At 38.5% G+C, this 17,070-nt stretch overlaps 1 protein-coding gene across 1 annotated transcript in view; it reads right to left on the bottom strand.

The window, feature by feature from the left end:
* Positions 1-451: 451 nt before the first annotated feature.
* The window catches only part of abhd17c (abhydrolase domain containing 17C, depalmitoylase), a 48,061-nt gene continuing 31,442 nt past the window's right edge, over positions 452-17,070 (bottom strand). Inside the window, exon 3 of the mRNA XM_055179606.2 lies at positions 452-2,424. Within this exon, the coding sequence (XP_055035581.1) occupies positions 2,205-2,424 (220 nt within the window). The 3' untranslated portion in view covers positions 452-2,204. The remainder of the gene's footprint in view (positions 2,425-17,070) is intronic.

The raw sequence follows: 17,070 nt of genomic DNA, 5'->3' as shown, positions 1-17,070 counted from the left end.
ACTGTAAAAGTGCCATTCACAGGGCGAGAGAGAGAGAGAGACAGAGAGATTAGAGCAAGGCAACCAGCATAGAGACTCCCATCGCTAGCAGATAAAACAACAAAATACCATGCACATTTTTCACAGCACCGTCTCATTTCTGTTCAATTTAATCTTTGATGTTTCAGAAGATCAAGTAAAATCTTTTATGTAATTCCTATTATAAATGAACTGAGAACAGGTTCAGACAGGTGTGTTTCGCATGGTGTTGATTGCTTCCCAGACGTGTAAATAATAACAAACAAACTTTTATGTGACTTACTTGGAATGAATAAAACTTAAATCTTGTAAACTTTAAAACTCAAAACAAAAAAACTCTACATGAGCCTTTCGGAATTAAACAGCATGTCGCCGTTTAATTCTCAAAGGCGAAATGAGGGATCAACAAGTGTTAGAAGCATGAAAGAAATGCTTGTTTGAGTTTCCATGCATCCTTTATTCCTTTATAAGCAGTACAATATCCACTTTGTCGCGTCGGAGCAACGACCAACATAAAGAACAATAATCGGTCTCGTGACACATTTAAGGCTTTGAAGATACAGTCGAAAGAAACAACAACACGCAAAGTGTCTGTACCAACTAGATTTCGGGTTTTCCTCTGCATTATATTTGCATACTGTGATTCCAGTGTCAAAAAAAATAAATCAAAGCTAAATACCATTCACTTCATATTTTACATATCTATATATAGAGAGAGAGAAAAAGAGAGAGAGAGATAGTGGGGGTGTACAGTACGATTATCTTACAAACCAGCATTAAAAGGTGTAAATATTATATATTAATAAAACATTGTAAAAACCTCAGTATCAAAAGCAATGACAGGCTCAGATGGGGTCAGGTTTTGCCATTCCTTAAAAAGTGTCTCAAAGTCCATTGAGGTCGAGAATGAAGGGGTTTTATCTCCAAACTCTGGACGAGAAAACGACAACATTCCATTACAACATACACTGCCATTGCATAACCTTACAAGCAAAACAAGTCAAGATAACAAACTAAACTTACAGTCTGATGACCGCATTGGTTAGCAACCGATTTCCTTCATTTGAACGCACAGGCGTGGGAAACATTTCCAAAGGTTCGGTCGTGTAGTGCTATGGTGAAATGTCTACACACGCGTACACACAATCCTTCATTTACCATGAGGAAAAACTATTTAAGGAATTTCTCGTTTTCCTGGGTTTCAGGCGGTGTTTCATGGCTGAAATGGGGGATAAACTTCAAAACAGCGAGGTGTGGTCAAGCTGTACCTTATTTATATCAAGCTAAGGTTCAGTTTTTCACAGTGATTTTCCCATTAGGAGTAGCAGCGAGCAGGAGCCCAGAGAAAATCTTTCAAATCCAAGAAATCATTGACGGGAATGTCAGGTGAAATGTAAGGCTTTTTGTAATGCTAAAAGCAACATAGAAAGCTTAAATCTTCACATTTTTTTACAACCCACTTTTCGATTTAACATCTATAATGTAGTGTTTATGCTAAAACAATGCCCTGATTGCTGTATTACCACAAAGCACCATGTTTCAGCGCTTAAAAAAAACAAGAAAAACCCACAAGACCCATCCCGCCCCCCTTCTCCAGTCCCAAACACGGACAGTACGTAGTGTACCTTCATTATTTACGGGTCAAGTCACTTCCACAGGTCTTCCAGTTTTAATTAGCCAAGCTACAGTTATTTTGACCTAAAAGCGGCCCCTGGCCGCTGACTTTGTCAGACGAACGCACACAACTGGCCACGTAAAAATTCAGTCACTTTTTACTAAATCTACCTTTAACATAGGAATGCTATGACATAATCCCCCCAAAAATACATTAAAATATAATAACCTGAAAATATCTGCACAATAAAAGTGCATCAGTTTAATTAACCCTTGAGGTGTATAAAAAAAATGCATCAACGAAAACAAACGAAACGACATTTCAAATCATCGAAATATTTCGCATGTACTGAACACGTGGTGCAAAATGTCAACGCTTCATCAAGTATAAAAGAATAGAAAATGGATCGAAATGATTAAAATGCATTTCCCCTGTAGGGCATACAAAGCCTCGCTCCTAAATTTCAGGAGCGAGACGAAGGAGTCCAGTTTTTCTTCAGCAAGTGCAAGTACTGATGGCGTCCTCAGGCCCGGGAAAAGGTGAACCCCACGCGACGTCTTCCGCCGCGGTTTCAGGAGGTAGCCAGCTCGAAGGTAATGAACTGCTTCAGTCTCTCGAGGTATTGGGCGTAAAGCTCGATGTCGTTGTGCCCGGCTCCCTCCACCCACAGGGGCTCGACGGCACGCGGGCATCGTTCGTAGATGGCCAAGCCGTGGGAGAAATCGATCACTTCGTCTTCTGTGCCGTGGATGACCAGCACCGGAGACGCCACCTTTGAGACCTTGTCGATGCTGGAACACATCAAGATACATGGGCGCATTAGATGACTGATCTTAACATTGGCATGGTTAATCAATACAAACATAAGTAATATATTATAAGTAAGCATGACATTAGGGCTGCCCCATTATGGGTTAAATCAGGGGGGAGAGAGAGAAAGTGGGAAAGAGAGAGAGAGAGAGACACCCACATACTTTAACAATAGTGGGGTTTCCATCCAAATGTGAAGTAAATCTTTTCAAAAATTTCGCAAAAAAGAAGAAAAAAAACACAAATGCGAATTTGGTGCATTTCCATCAAGTTGTTCAAGCGAATGACAGTGGTATTAGTAACCTAGTAACAAACAATAAATATAACAAGGCACGCTTAGAAAATGGAGACAGGACTGCATTTAGTAACGATTGGGCAAATTCGTGAATTTTAACTTAAACATTTACTAGCAGTGCAGCTTGTAATTGCCAAACTGAATGCTGTGCACAGAAGAAGAAATGTACATTTTTGATGCAGGGACATCGAGCCTCAAACAGGGTGGGCCGGGGCCAGTGGCTAACCCTCAGTCACAAAAATATATTTTCTGCTTGTGGCCGTATTTCTGTATGCATTTTTATACAATGTTACATCAAGATAAATTAAGCGTTGCACACCTTAACTTCTCAGAAATTTCATGAGGTTTGTCCTACCTTATGAAAGGTGGCTATTGCACGTTATGTCAACTGGTAGAGCAAAAAGCCATTAAGACGACAGCGCCCTCAAATTTTAAGGCCAAACAAAAACAATACAATACGTTTTGCAGTTTGCCATCAGTTTCAAGGTAAAGCAGACAAGTTGGGAGTCTTTTTTGTTGAAACAAGCAACTAACGTAAACAAAACATAGCGTGCATAGTGTCTAGTAGGGCTGTGTCGATAAATCGTGCAAATGTGCGTTTTCTCAATAAATGAATTTGAATGAATTACAGTGAAATGCCACCACATCCAAAAGCCAGAGGGCGCTCTGGTGTAGAAACGCCATTTGTGCCACAGAAGTAGCATTACAAACACTATTCCAGGAAATGTCTAAAGGAATATTTATATCGCTGTTCGTCAGATTGTTTCAAGTATTTTCATGATAATAAAAATATTTTTAATGATTGTGTTTGGCGAGTGTTGCTTTTTTAAATGCGCGTTATAAACGACTCAAACTCATAGTGATTTTAGATTGATAAGGACTTCCTACTGATCACAGAGCCGTAGTACATGTACGAGCTGTGCATGAAATACAGCATCGGAGCCTTGCGATTCAGAATCGATTTCAGGCAGGTCTTTTTAATAGGGAACGCGATGTATCGTCACAGCCCTAGTGTCTAAAAGGGTTGCCGATAACCCTTCATCTGGTCCACTGAACTTAATGGCGAGACGTATGAATGAAGACAATTTTAAGTGCATAGAGAGACATATTCGAGTATCAGACACAGTTGATCTATTTAAAGCTAAACTTGAGACATTCTTCTATAACAAAGCATTCATATAAAATGTCCAGTAAATGTACTTATCCCGCAATAGTTAGTTTGTCTACAACAAAGCACTCACATACCTCATATGGATAATATACTTATTCCGCAATAGGTAGCCTGTCTGGAACCATGTGGATTTTAAACCAAAATACTGTATGACACTTGCATAACATGCGAACGGCCCCTACGCTAATAGAATTCTGTTTTTCTCTCCCTGTCTCGTCCTCGACCCCAAGGACAATGAGACAAACAGACCCAGTTCCTGCTGCTGTGAAGGTCATCACACCACTGATCTACTGACCGTCCTTCACCGTGATGCCCAGCCGATATGCGACCAACGACCACCGGCTGAACCAGTTTAATTCGCTTACCCGCTTCCTATCCCTACCGTGTTAGAATATATATATTAATCTCTCCCAAGGGTTTTTGTCCTCCTAGGAGTTTTTTTCTAGGGGTTTTTTCATCCTCGGGAGGGTCAGCCAACATTGGCTTAACTTGGCACTTTACTGTATACGTTACATTACTACTAAGGTCGCTTGTACGGTTTATTCTTAGCCGCTGTATTCTACACCTTATATTATCTATTGATTATTCTGTGTTTTCACCTACATCTCCTCATGTAAAGCTGCTTTGAAACAATTAACAATTGTTAAAAGAGCTATATAAATAAAAATGAATTGAACTGAACTGAATATACCTGCAAGTTGCAACTATTGATCCTGATAAGATCTTTTTTTGGTGGGGTCAGTGAAAATTTTGGCAGGGCAAGTAAAAACCTAACTCACTGGCCCGACCGTGGTAAAGACCCACTGCCCATATATGGTAAAGACTATGACAGCTGATAAAGCACAAGTCAAAAACCATTTTAAGTTAGCGTTAAAACTTTTTTTTGTGAATTAAGGGATTTGTATTTGATATTTAGCGTTTCCATCACTCTGAATATGCATAAAATCATGGTGATGGAAACATGGCTAATGTCGTATTGGCAATACGAACAAGATAATACCTGCAATAAGCTCAATAGTGCACATCTTAATTAATACCTTTACTTGACAAACAGACGCGCTAATAAATTTAGCTTCAAATGCTTAACTGTTGCTTATTTTCCCCATTGGTGCAAAGGCAATTCAACTTAAGTGAGTGAGGTTAATGCATGCCACAGGCTGATGGAATAATTACCTTCAATGAAGAACGAAACGCAACGACTGAATAAACAGCGTGGATTTCAACCTAGCAGACACTAATGGATGCTTGACAAACTGTAAATCCTTTTATCATGCAACAGGAAGCATGCTGATTGGGAAGCACTCATTAAAGAACCATTCGGCAGCTAATAGCGTACATTATTTCAATTACATCCAAGAGGCCAAATTATGATTTGATATATATTGCATTCATGCACGTATTGCAAGAGAAACCTTCACTTTTTAAAAGGCATTAGCCTTTAGTTACATTATAGCCTTTTCTGTAACACACAGCAGAGTCCATTCAAGGCACTGGCCCGACTTCACCTATCCCATCTCTTTTATTTTAATGGCACCATCTCAACACACTTAATACAATGTTTTTATTTTTCCAGCCTGGATGACTCAGTCTTGCCTAGCTTTTGGCCCTTCCAGGTTTTGCCCCCTCAAGGCATTTGACCCTCGCGAGGAAGAAAGATTCCACATTGACTGGAAAACTACAGACTCGAAACAAACAGTCACTCGGTTTCAATGCAGTTCGTAAGTTCATTTGAAAAAGGGATGTTAACCTGACCCACTGAGAAGAGAAAGGAAGCAATTATGCGAGTGTCAATAAGAGGCGAGACGACGTCTCACACGGTCTCTCTCGCCGTTCCTCTTTAGCCCTCATCTGTTTCTAAGAAACCCTGATGGGAAGAGCCAACTCTCCTGGACTCTCCATCACCGCATTTTAATATTCAAAACATGCCATACGTCAGCCAGCAAGTCTACAGAGACCGACTAATCATTAAACTTTTATTCAGCTTGACTGTCCATTCAAAACACCCGATACAGTTCCTTAACTGAAATTCACCCCAAAGCGGAAATAAACAGCTGGAATAAAGACATTCCTGGACTGCCTTTGGTGATTTCCACACTTGAATCCGCCATTATTGCTTACAGTCTTGTAATCTTTAAAATCTGAGTGTTGAAGGAGCCGTGTTTGTGTCAGCCAGGTACGTGGTGGAACAGTACAGTCTCTCAGCACTGACTCACTTGTCATAAGAAGTAGAGTCGAAAAGAAACAGCTGTTGATTTTCAAAGTCTTGTTGATACAACAGATGTGTGAAAGTAAAATGTAGGGAAGTCAGCTTTTATCGACCCTTACACTTGCATAGAGTTGTGCTTCAAAATGTCAGGCCTCAATAGCAGCACTGTAAACTTGGCCTTTGCCCGATCCTCAGTGCAGAAATTCACAAAAACACATATTATACCACAGGGCTGTTGAATGCATTATTCTGATTGGTTGAGAAAGGTTTCAATGGGAATGCATTATTTTCCGACGTATGCACAAACAATCCACACCTGCTTTGTAACTTTGCTTCGCATTGAGCCGCATTACTACCTTGGGCGTGCATTAGGGATGCTCCGATCGATCAGCCGCAGATCGGTATCGGCCGATAACGGTATTAAATGACTCGATCAGTCCTTGCTAAATCTGCCGATCTCATGAACCAACCTTTCTGTTTACTTTTGTCATTATAGGGATTGTGAATGCAGCACCAGTTAAAGACCATTTTTACGCAATGCGAGCATTTTTATAACCCGTTGCTCATGTGCGACGTGCAGATTTGTATTTCTCTTTCTGCCTTTTCAGAGATATGTGTATTTTCTATGAGGACGCGCTCCGGTCCTTAGAGCGCGATGTGTCTTCACATCCCCATCAAACAGCGTATACAACACATATCTATCGCGGACAATTGCATCCTCATGCCAAAAGTTGATTATTTGCATGCTTTTTAAAGTTTTAAACACTTAAACTTTCATTTTCCTTACAGCTGCGTACAACCACCGCCGCCCGCACACAGCAGCCTGTCATCAGTGCACGTGAACAGAGCGGTCTCATTCACGTCTTAAAGCTACAGTAACCTAATTCATCTCTCACGAACAAATCGGTAATCGGTATCGGCTGCAAAAATTCTGATCGGAGCATCCCTACTGTTATTAGTTTCGAGTGGTTGTTATCTTGAAAATAACAAACCATGAAATGTCAGAATAGGCTTTATGCCCAGCTGCACTACTTCCTGATTTTCAGCCAGCTCCTTGTTTCCTGTCTGCCATTATTGGACAAACTGATTAATCCAGGTGTGCCTGACCTCAGTGGTCACAACAACAATAATCAGACACACCTGGATTAATCAGTTTGTCCAATAATGGCAGACAGGAAACAAGGAGCTGGCTGAAGTTCAGGAAGTAGTGCAGCTGGGCATAAAGCCTATTGGCCAATCAGAATCAAACGAAATAATAAACAAAAAATGATTTTCTGCTGACTGTAGGCATACAAATCTAAAAGCACTTTTTGTAAGGTGTATTTGATGATTTACTCATCTGGCACAATTAATGTAATATCTATTAAATTGTTCATTTGAAGGCTTTTTTCAGCCAATACTGATGTGATTATACAGCTCTAGTTTTACCTAAAACTTTATTAACGTTAATCCTTACTTAACCAATTCTTTCTCTAATATACTCAAATTGGGCTTAATCAAATCCCAAATTCAAATCCTCCCACTCTGAGACTTCACATTTTATTATGCGAAACGAACAACGTGTTAGACCGTAATGCTTTTGACAAATTGCAAGTCGGAGTTAAGACAGCCAGCTCATTAACACTTCCAGTCAGCTGGTGTCATGTTCATTACGGGCCTTTTTGACGGGGCCGGCTGGCGAGCTATTAACGCACAGAGATGTTTCAATCTCTCAACTTTAGCCTCTTATTATGAAACACTGGAAGAGCTGACAAAGTATGATACAGTATGACCTCCCACACCTTCCATTTACCACCGAAAGAGCACATAAATAACAACATCTTTCTCTGAGAATTACTAGGGAAGGAATATTGTTGAAGGAGAACAACTAGTCACGAAACACACAAGAACCAATGAGATGTGAAGTTATCGACATGCCACCATATTTGATTTCAACCAAATATGAAGTATACTTAAATTGTTCCCAATAGGGAAATTTGCAGTGGACTTCATCTTATAGAATTTTTAACACACTAGAATTGGATGACTTTGGATTACTAATGATTGCTTTTTTAATCAATGAATGTACTTTTTGGAGTGTCAACACACAGAGTCCCATATAAAGACATACACTAACAGGGTTTGAACATTAAAGGGATAGTTCACCTTAAAATGAAAATTCATCATTTACTCATCCTCATGTTGTATTAAACCTGTATAAATTTCTTTTTTCCAATGAACACAAAAGAAGATATTTTGAGAAATGATGATAAACACACAGCAGATTGCAACCATTGACTTCCATAGTAGGAAAACAAATATTTTGGAAGTATTGTGATAAATGATCAAGAAGATATTTTGATAAATGATGGTAAGCACACAGTTGACGGTACCGTTAAATTAAAATAAATTTTTTATTCCAACTATGGAAGTAGGAATAAAGTAGGAATGGAAGTAACAACCACGCGTGCACACTCACATTCTACCTGACCCCATATTAGTTACTAGGACTGGGACGATTAATCGCGCAAATGTGCATTTTCTGAATGAATTAATTTTAATGAATTATGGTGAAATGCCGCCACATCCAAAAGCCAGAGGGCACTCTGGTGCAGAAACTCCATTTGTGCCACCGAAGAACAACCATTACATACGCTATGTCAGAAAATGTTTATAAGCATATTAACATCGCTGTTCTTCAAATAGTTTCAGGTAGGGATGCATAACAATTAATCGCGATTAATCTATAGCATAATAAAAGTTTTTGTTTGCATCATATATGTGTGTGTGAACTGTGTATAATAATTATGTAAATATTAATATGCACACATGCATGTATAATTTTAAGAATAATATATATTTATATATTAAGTATTTATATATATAATATAAATTATTCATAAATATACAAATAAATATACACATGTAATTGTTTTTTAAATATATACATGAATGTGTGTGCATTTATTTATACAAAGTTATTATATACAGTACACACACATATATGTAAACAAAAACTTTTATTCTGCTATAGATCAATCGCGATTAATCGTTATGCATCCCTAGTTTCAGGTATTTTCATGATAATTGACGATTGTTGCTTTTTTAAAATGCACATTGCAAACGACATTAATAAGGACGTTCTACTGATCAAAGACCCGTAGTAGTACATGCACAAGCTGCGCGTGAAAACACAGAATCGGAGTTTTGCGATTCAGAATCGATTTCAGTCAGTTATTTTTAATGGGAAGCGCGATGCATCGTCACAGCCCTATAAAAGTTACCCGGTATTCACCCATGCGCCTTCGCATGTGCCACTACAAACTGCAAATATTTAGGAAAAACTTAAATATGAATGCAAAAAAAAAATAATAATTAAATAACTGCTTTTATTTGTTATATAGCATTTTATACCAATCAGGTATAACCAAACTGACATGGCCAATGGACAAGTGAATGGCAAACAATGCTTACTGTCAAGGCCCCAGTAATATCATATTTTTAAAATAAATATGTGGGTAATCTGAAGAAAGGAAATTTAAACTGTACATCTAGCCCTTTTGTCATTCCAAATCCATATTACTTCCCTTTTCTGTAGAATACAGAGAAAATATCTGGCCTAAAATGGCATAACCGGTTTGCATTGACACGCAGCACTTTTTAAGTTCAAGTCCTACTTTGAAACACATCAGGCTATCAAATGTTGTTCATGTTAATCGGGTTTGGCGGTAACTGATGATAGAGTGCGCCGTTTTTTGTAACTCAGGCTGGACTGTTATGCGGAAGGTGTTGATGTCACTGAAGCCCATTTCAAGCCCGCTGACTTAAGCAAAACAGAGGATTACCGTTATACGGTGTCCTGCCTGTTGTTTTCATTGAAATTATTGTGATCTTAATTAAACATAGAATTAGCAAGGCTACTGAGTTGTCGCATTACTTTACTACTGTTCTGCATATATTTTCTAGAACTTTACATTATTTTAATCAAAAGCTGTTAAATTTAATTTATAAGCAAATTCTGTTGCTTATAAATAAATAAAGAGAATTTAGTTTTGCTTTTTTTCATCCATTGAATTGAAAATTAATTAATTGAAGTCTAATATTAATACAATTATACATAAACTGCATAACGCACTCTTTTTATCTAAATAAAAACACTGCGCCCCTGAGTTTCAAAAGAAAAAACTCTCATGGGCGAACAGATAAGCGCAAGTGCATTTGCTATTTAAACACCATGGTGCAGGAAAATTATAACTGCGTCGGGCTAAAACTAGCAAAAATCTATTTCTTCTTTTCTTTTGAAAGTCATGCCAGCTTCAATGACTATGTTCATAGCGAGAAATGTTAAATTATATAGAGTGAAACTAAAAAAGTTGTAGTTATATCATGTACTAAGAACGACAGAAAATTTAAAGTTGTGATTTTCTAGGCAGATATGGCTAGAAACTATACTCTCATTCTGATGTAATAATCAAGGCCTTTGCTGCCATAACATGGCGGCAGCAGGCGCAGTGATATTACGCACTGCCTGAAAATAGTCCCTTGACATTGAAAGTTACTAAGGGGACTATTTTCGGGCAGTGCGTAATGTCACTACGCCTCCTGCAGCCATGTAACAGCAGCAAAGTTATTGATTATTACGCCAGAATGAGAGTATAGTTCCTAGCCATATCGGCCTAGTAGGGCTGGGATAAACGATTATTTTTTAACAATTAATCTAGCGCTTATTTTTCGATGCATCGACTAATCTAACAATTAATTTTATCAGTCCGATTCAGTTCGGTTCTCGAGTATCTCCCCATTAATTAACTAATAGCAATTTATACATGTTAATTTACATATCTGAATGGAAACATTTCAATATATATGTTTATTGCTCTTAAAATTTCAAAATAAAAAAGACTATACAAATGGAAAATAATGCATTCTTAGTAGGGTTGTGCCGATAGACGATATTATCGTGTATCGACGATCTTCAGACATATCGCCAATGGCAGGCTTTCATGGCGATAGGTCATGACGATAGTTGGCGAATGGTTATTATTATTATTATTATTATCATTATAGTTTTATATTAACACCCACAATGCATGCTTTTCCTCACATGAGGGTTTGTGGGCTTCACTTTATGCGGAGAGCTTGTAAAGAGAGAATTCCTTCTTGCACGTACCTGCACTTAATGCGCGCGTCTTGGTCTCCTTCTACCACTAAATCCAGCGCGCCGCGTCATGAGCAGCTGCGCTTCTCTCTGTCTCACGTGCAAGCGCTCTCGCGTCTGTCCGAAGTCTAAACATAAACTAAAGTAGTAATCCTTATGTATTTATTCAGTTTAATGCGTTTCATGCGAGCTGAGGCAAACTTTACTTTTTGTTTAAAATATGACCCGCTGCATATTAGCGCCTCTCTCTCACTCTCGCGTACGTGCAGAGAGCTGCGCTCTGTCCGAAGTCAGATCACTAGGTATAAATCCTGTTTATGATATGCATTTCAAGGAGTTGTAACAACACGTCCCTCGTGTTTAATATATAATTGTGTTTAAAATATGATCGCGTTCCGCTGGACCGATGCGTTTAAAAAGGCACCTCACGAGAGCACCACTGCTTGACACGTGTAGTCTTCTGCAACAGCACTAAACCAATGCATTGAATTGTTATGTGCGCGCACGTGTGTGTGCGTGCGCAGATGCATGTTTTTACAGTTATTAAGTAATCATGATAGGGTTTTAATGACGCGCTCGCATTAATGGCATCAGGTTTAAGAAGGTTGCGGTCATGACGGTGTTGCTCTTGGTTTTTTTTGTCCACCCATCAAGTGACTTGTTATAATGAGTAAAAAATTAACAAATAAAAAAATGAGTAAACTACTGCCCCGCCCCCCGATAATATCGTGTATCGCCGATCTCACAGGCTGACGATAAGACGATCTGAAAATAGGGCATATCGCCCAACACTAATTCTTAGTCAGAGGTAGCATTCAATAAAGCGTTTGCAGCGCATACTGTGCAGTTAAGTAACAGTATAAAAATCTCAAGTTCACATTACTTTATTTAACATGCATTTATGAGCAAAACCTCTTCAATGTGCGCCTTTTGATGATCAGTGTAATTTTTATAACTTGATTTGTTTAATCCACATTGTTTTTGTGCTGTTCTAGCCCATGTAATGACAGATAACACAATTATAGACTTAAGAAGCACATACATTATTAAATCTCTTTCTCTTAAGTTTGTTAAGATAGATGAGGACTCATTTACTGCTGGACAGAGAGTGAATGAAAGCGCAGTCTTTTGGCAACAGTGTGTTTTTACATATTTCATTGCTTTCTGTTAAATTGCTCAAAGTCATGACTGTTTAAAACACACTTGGCACCCCATTTATGATTTTATGGTAAAATTACACTTTTTCGCGTCAATCCACGAGTATTTAAACCATAAACAAAGCACTGTCACTTTAAGGAGCGTGAGCAGCACAGCAAAAATAGAACCAACGCAGAAACAATCGCAGCATTGCTGCTACAGCACCGCGAGTGTGCATGCTTGTTAACATGGGCACTGAAAAAAAAACATGCGCCGCTTACGCACTTGCTCACACTTGCTGTATGAAACCGGCTAGGACTGGAGTCACTCGCGTTTCTACTACTCTTCGTCAGACCCAAAATGGCGGCGCCGTATCGACGCGCATGTTTTGCGTCAGCGCGTTGTCCCAGCCCAACGGCCTAGAAAATCGCAACTTTTAAATTACGTCTGTCTTTGCACATGATGTAACTACAGAAGAGTCAAGTTTTAATAAGGTAAAAAATATCTACCTTATTAAACTCTTTATTTATTTTGGCGCGATGCTAATAGTCTAATCAGATTCAATAGATTGTGCCAAGCTATGCTAAAAGTGCTAGCACCAGACCCGGAGATCAGCTGAATGGATTCCAAAACAGTAAGAATCAAAAGTTTAACTCTAGGGGAGATGGAAAAAATGGAGTGTCCCTTTAATACATTTAAAACGTTATCCAGACACTTTGGAAGCTCTCCAACTGCCTACAATGGCTTGTCATAATGATAGCCACCTTATGAACTGATTTAACCCAAAGGGATTTTTAAAATGATTCTTCAAGTTCCTCAGAAAGAGATCAAAAAATATTTTCAATTGTTCCCTGCTGTGTTTAAACACTGGGACTGAGGTTCTGTGACCTCCAACAATCTCAAAAAGGACTTGAAGATTATACATAAAACTGAAACACCACTAAAATTAATGGCAATGTGAACTACTCAAGTGTCAACCATAGACCTTTTGTGACGCTTCTTAAGGGCGAAACTTGATCACAACCAAAGGCAAGACTAAAATTACTCGCCAGGCGCGGAGCTATGGGCGGGCCTGGGCGGGCCTGGGCCCGCCCAGATTGACAGCTGGCCCGCCCAATCAGAAATGTAAAAAATACTACTCTGTATAGTTAGACATGTATACTACTTTATGTGGTGTAATTTATCTATCGCATGTTATGTTAAAAACAGTAAAATTATAAGTAAGCCTGATAACTATTTAAAAACTATTAAAGCAGTTGAATGTTGCGTTATAATGAAATATTCCCGAGCAGCTTTCAGCCATGATCACTTTGAGAACTTTTTTTGCAAGCAAGTAGAAAACGTATTTTGAATAACAACACGTTATAAATATGTGCTGCGCGCTTTCCTCTCAATAACATAAACACACAACAAATATGACAGCGGGGTAAAAAATAGAAAGAAATCATCTGATCATAGTGATGTTGTTTGATATAGCGATATAGCAGCACTATAAGTCACGCCACGTTTATTGCTACACTTTATACAATATAGCCTATTGCTTTTAAGCAACAAATAGCCTATCATAACAACCTATAAGCCTACTGTGTAATTGAGACATTAATTTAAGAAATGCATTAAAGCAGAAAGACGTAGGCTGCGGAAATATAGTGGGTTCACTTCAATCCACACCATAGACGTTCTTGGTTTGCTTCTTATTTATTAAATCGAGGCAATTTCTTTGATCAAACATTGATTAATATTAAGATACAATTTATACAAAACGAAATTCACTTTAAAGAAAGTCTTTCTACAAAACAAACCTCGCAAAATCGCTTGCCCGACGTCCATTACGGGCTATGGCGAATTCCTGTCGGGCTAAAAAAAATGATGCGCCTTGGCCGTCGGGCGGAGGAAAAAATATTGTAATGTGTTTGCATTCTCTCAGATTTAGTTAGGTAATTATGTTGTATGTAATTCGGCGTCATCTTGTTAGCCATTACTATCCTCACTAACAAGTAAAACTGTCAGGAAATGAAGTGAAAGCATTAAATCCATTATTCCTTTCGTTCACGTCTGATATGCGCGCTCCTCGGCTCCGCTCTTCACGGGTAGGCTTGCTCTTGTGCTCATCAAAAAGTATATTAAATGTTTATTTATTTGTCATTTCGTTTAACCCCAGAGTCTAACATTATTCTAGCAATTCCCTTTTTCTTTCTTTATTTAGTAAGTTAACTTAAATATGTGAGAACGAAAATATATTTTTAGTGATTTGCATGAAGAGAATATGATGTTAGAAGCTTAATTTTAAGCATTTAGTAGCCGTATTTATTTAAACACTTTAATAGGTTATTTAAAAAAGTATACGTTTTTTTTGGGTTCATTTATATTTCCTGTCACTGTGTGCAGGTTCTTTTTTGTAGGCTATGAGAGCCCAATATTTTTTTTATCAAAAAGGCTTAATAAATGTCACGTTGCATTACAATTTAAAGTATCAATAATGTCAAAAATGTGACGTGCAGTTCGGGTGTGTGTGTATGCTGTTTAAATTAGTGTTCTGAAGTTTTGACGAATTTTATAGACTTGTTATAGTTTCTTATTCAAAAGTGACACCCATAGATTCAGGCCCACCCGGACTTAATCCATGCCCACCCATATGTCACGTTCTGCATCCGCCACTGTTACTCGCTAAACAAAACGAAACCAAAGTTACTCAACTCAACAGCAATCTCAGCGACACCCCTGGGCAGGTATTTTTACGTAAAGGCATGCAAGTACAGCTCATATCCTCCAAAAGTTGTGCAAATCAAAAGTGCTCAGTCATTTAGTCATGAAACCTGAAAACACTGAAATAATTTAATTGTGTTCAGTTCAGATGATGGAAAAACATAAATCATGCAATGTCGCATTAAAAATACCAAGGGGTGTAATATTTTACAGAAAAATGACATGATGCCCTGAAGCGAGAAAAAAAATTAAACCTAGTCCATCAAAGTGACAGGTAATGATTTGTAGGGCAACTTTGTTCGCAGCTGTCTAAATGGGTCCAAACTCTACAAAACTGTTTGTCAAGATGTCAATAACATTTAAAATATGATACACTGTAATCAGAAAAAAACAAAACAACAAACGTCGTTTCCTACAGCACTTGCGATTTTTCCTGTTCACCCCGAAACTGGTCCAACTCCTCCACTTCATTTTCTCTCTGGCAAAACATTCCTTGGTGGCTTCCAGCTCGCTTGCTTTCCATTTTAAATGTCTCCTGATACACGACAACACTTCCTGGCCGTGTGCAACCACTTGCCATGATGATTCTGATGCCGAGACCATTCCACAACACATCTTCTTGTGACTCACATATTTCAAGGGTCTGAATCGGAACGTTTGGACAGCTTGAGATGTTAAAGCTGCCTACAAATGATGCAGCAAAAAATTTTAGAGGATTGAAGCAAAAACGTTTATGTGCCAGCGGGTAACTGTATCATGACTGATATACGTGAGTGCGGAATAAAGATAGATCTCCTCTGTTGCTCACGCGAACGGTAAACACCGCGGCTGTTTTTCACAAGGTTTTATCTCAGCAGCCAGACACGGTAGTTTCATCTAAAGATGAAGGGAAAAAAGACGGCTTCTCAAAGAAATATGGTACACGATCACAGAAACAGTCAAGGGTGTCAACTATCTTGACAGGCGCTGAAAAGAACTTAAGATTTTACAAAGAATACTTCAACATAATCTATGTAATCTGACTGTCTCAAGCTGTGCAGTATAACAGTACAAAGCGATTCAAGCGTTTAAGAGTTTTGTGACCATTTACACAAGTGGCTTTTAAGAGCAATTACGCATATGTACGTTCATGACAACATATACAAGCAAAACACACCTGCTGTTAAGTCTTTTTTTAAGGCACTTAGCGGGAGATTTATAATTGATAGTGGGAAGGAAAGCTTTCATCTCCATAAACTCATTGACTTAAGGGCGTTTCACACAGTACACAGCGGAATTGCCATGCGGCCATCGCTTTTCATGCGTAGCGTAAGCATTTTGTGCAGCGCTTAGTGCAAAAACGTAAACATACGTTTATGTCTGTTGAAAGGCGCAGGATTTTGGCACCGACTCCGCATGCTGCCGCTTTCGCATGTCTCCTATTGAAAACGAACTAGACACTGGCAACTGCCACGTACTGTGTGAAACGCCAATTACTGTCAGTGCAAGAGAATATGCATGTGCTCGTACTGTACACCTCCATATGAATGTTAATTGTGTACTTGTTACATAAAGACAGGCATAGCATATCAAAGTAACTGTCTTATGTATCATTCGCACGGGATAAGTATTATCTGGGGACCTGTGTGATTTAGAAATTACCAACCTACGTCTGAGTTTAGTGCCGGTTCGCACGGGAAAAGCAAAGCCTGTGATTTCACTTAAATTTACTGACTTATCTCCCAGATAAAATGTTGAGGCTTTGCATAATACTTCGCAACATGCTGTAAGAGGTACCTTTACCAAATCGTTTCGTTAAATCATTGAATGTGTGGAAAAAAAAGTGAAACGGAGATGACAGAATTAGCATCCTCTGCCTCTAGATGCAGTTTTAAAGATTAAAATTACTTTAATCTATCTGATCAACACAAATACAAGACGCACAAAAATATAACTGATTGCTTACCAGCATTAAAACCGCTTTTAATAAAAACAA

The sequence above is a fragment of the Misgurnus anguillicaudatus genome, chromosome 21, assembly GCF_027580225.2.
Source record: "Misgurnus anguillicaudatus chromosome 21, ASM2758022v2, whole genome shotgun sequence".
NCBI lineage: Eukaryota > Metazoa > Chordata > Actinopteri > Cypriniformes > Cobitidae > Misgurnus > Misgurnus anguillicaudatus.
This window is presented reverse-complemented; position numbering and strand designations above follow the sequence as displayed.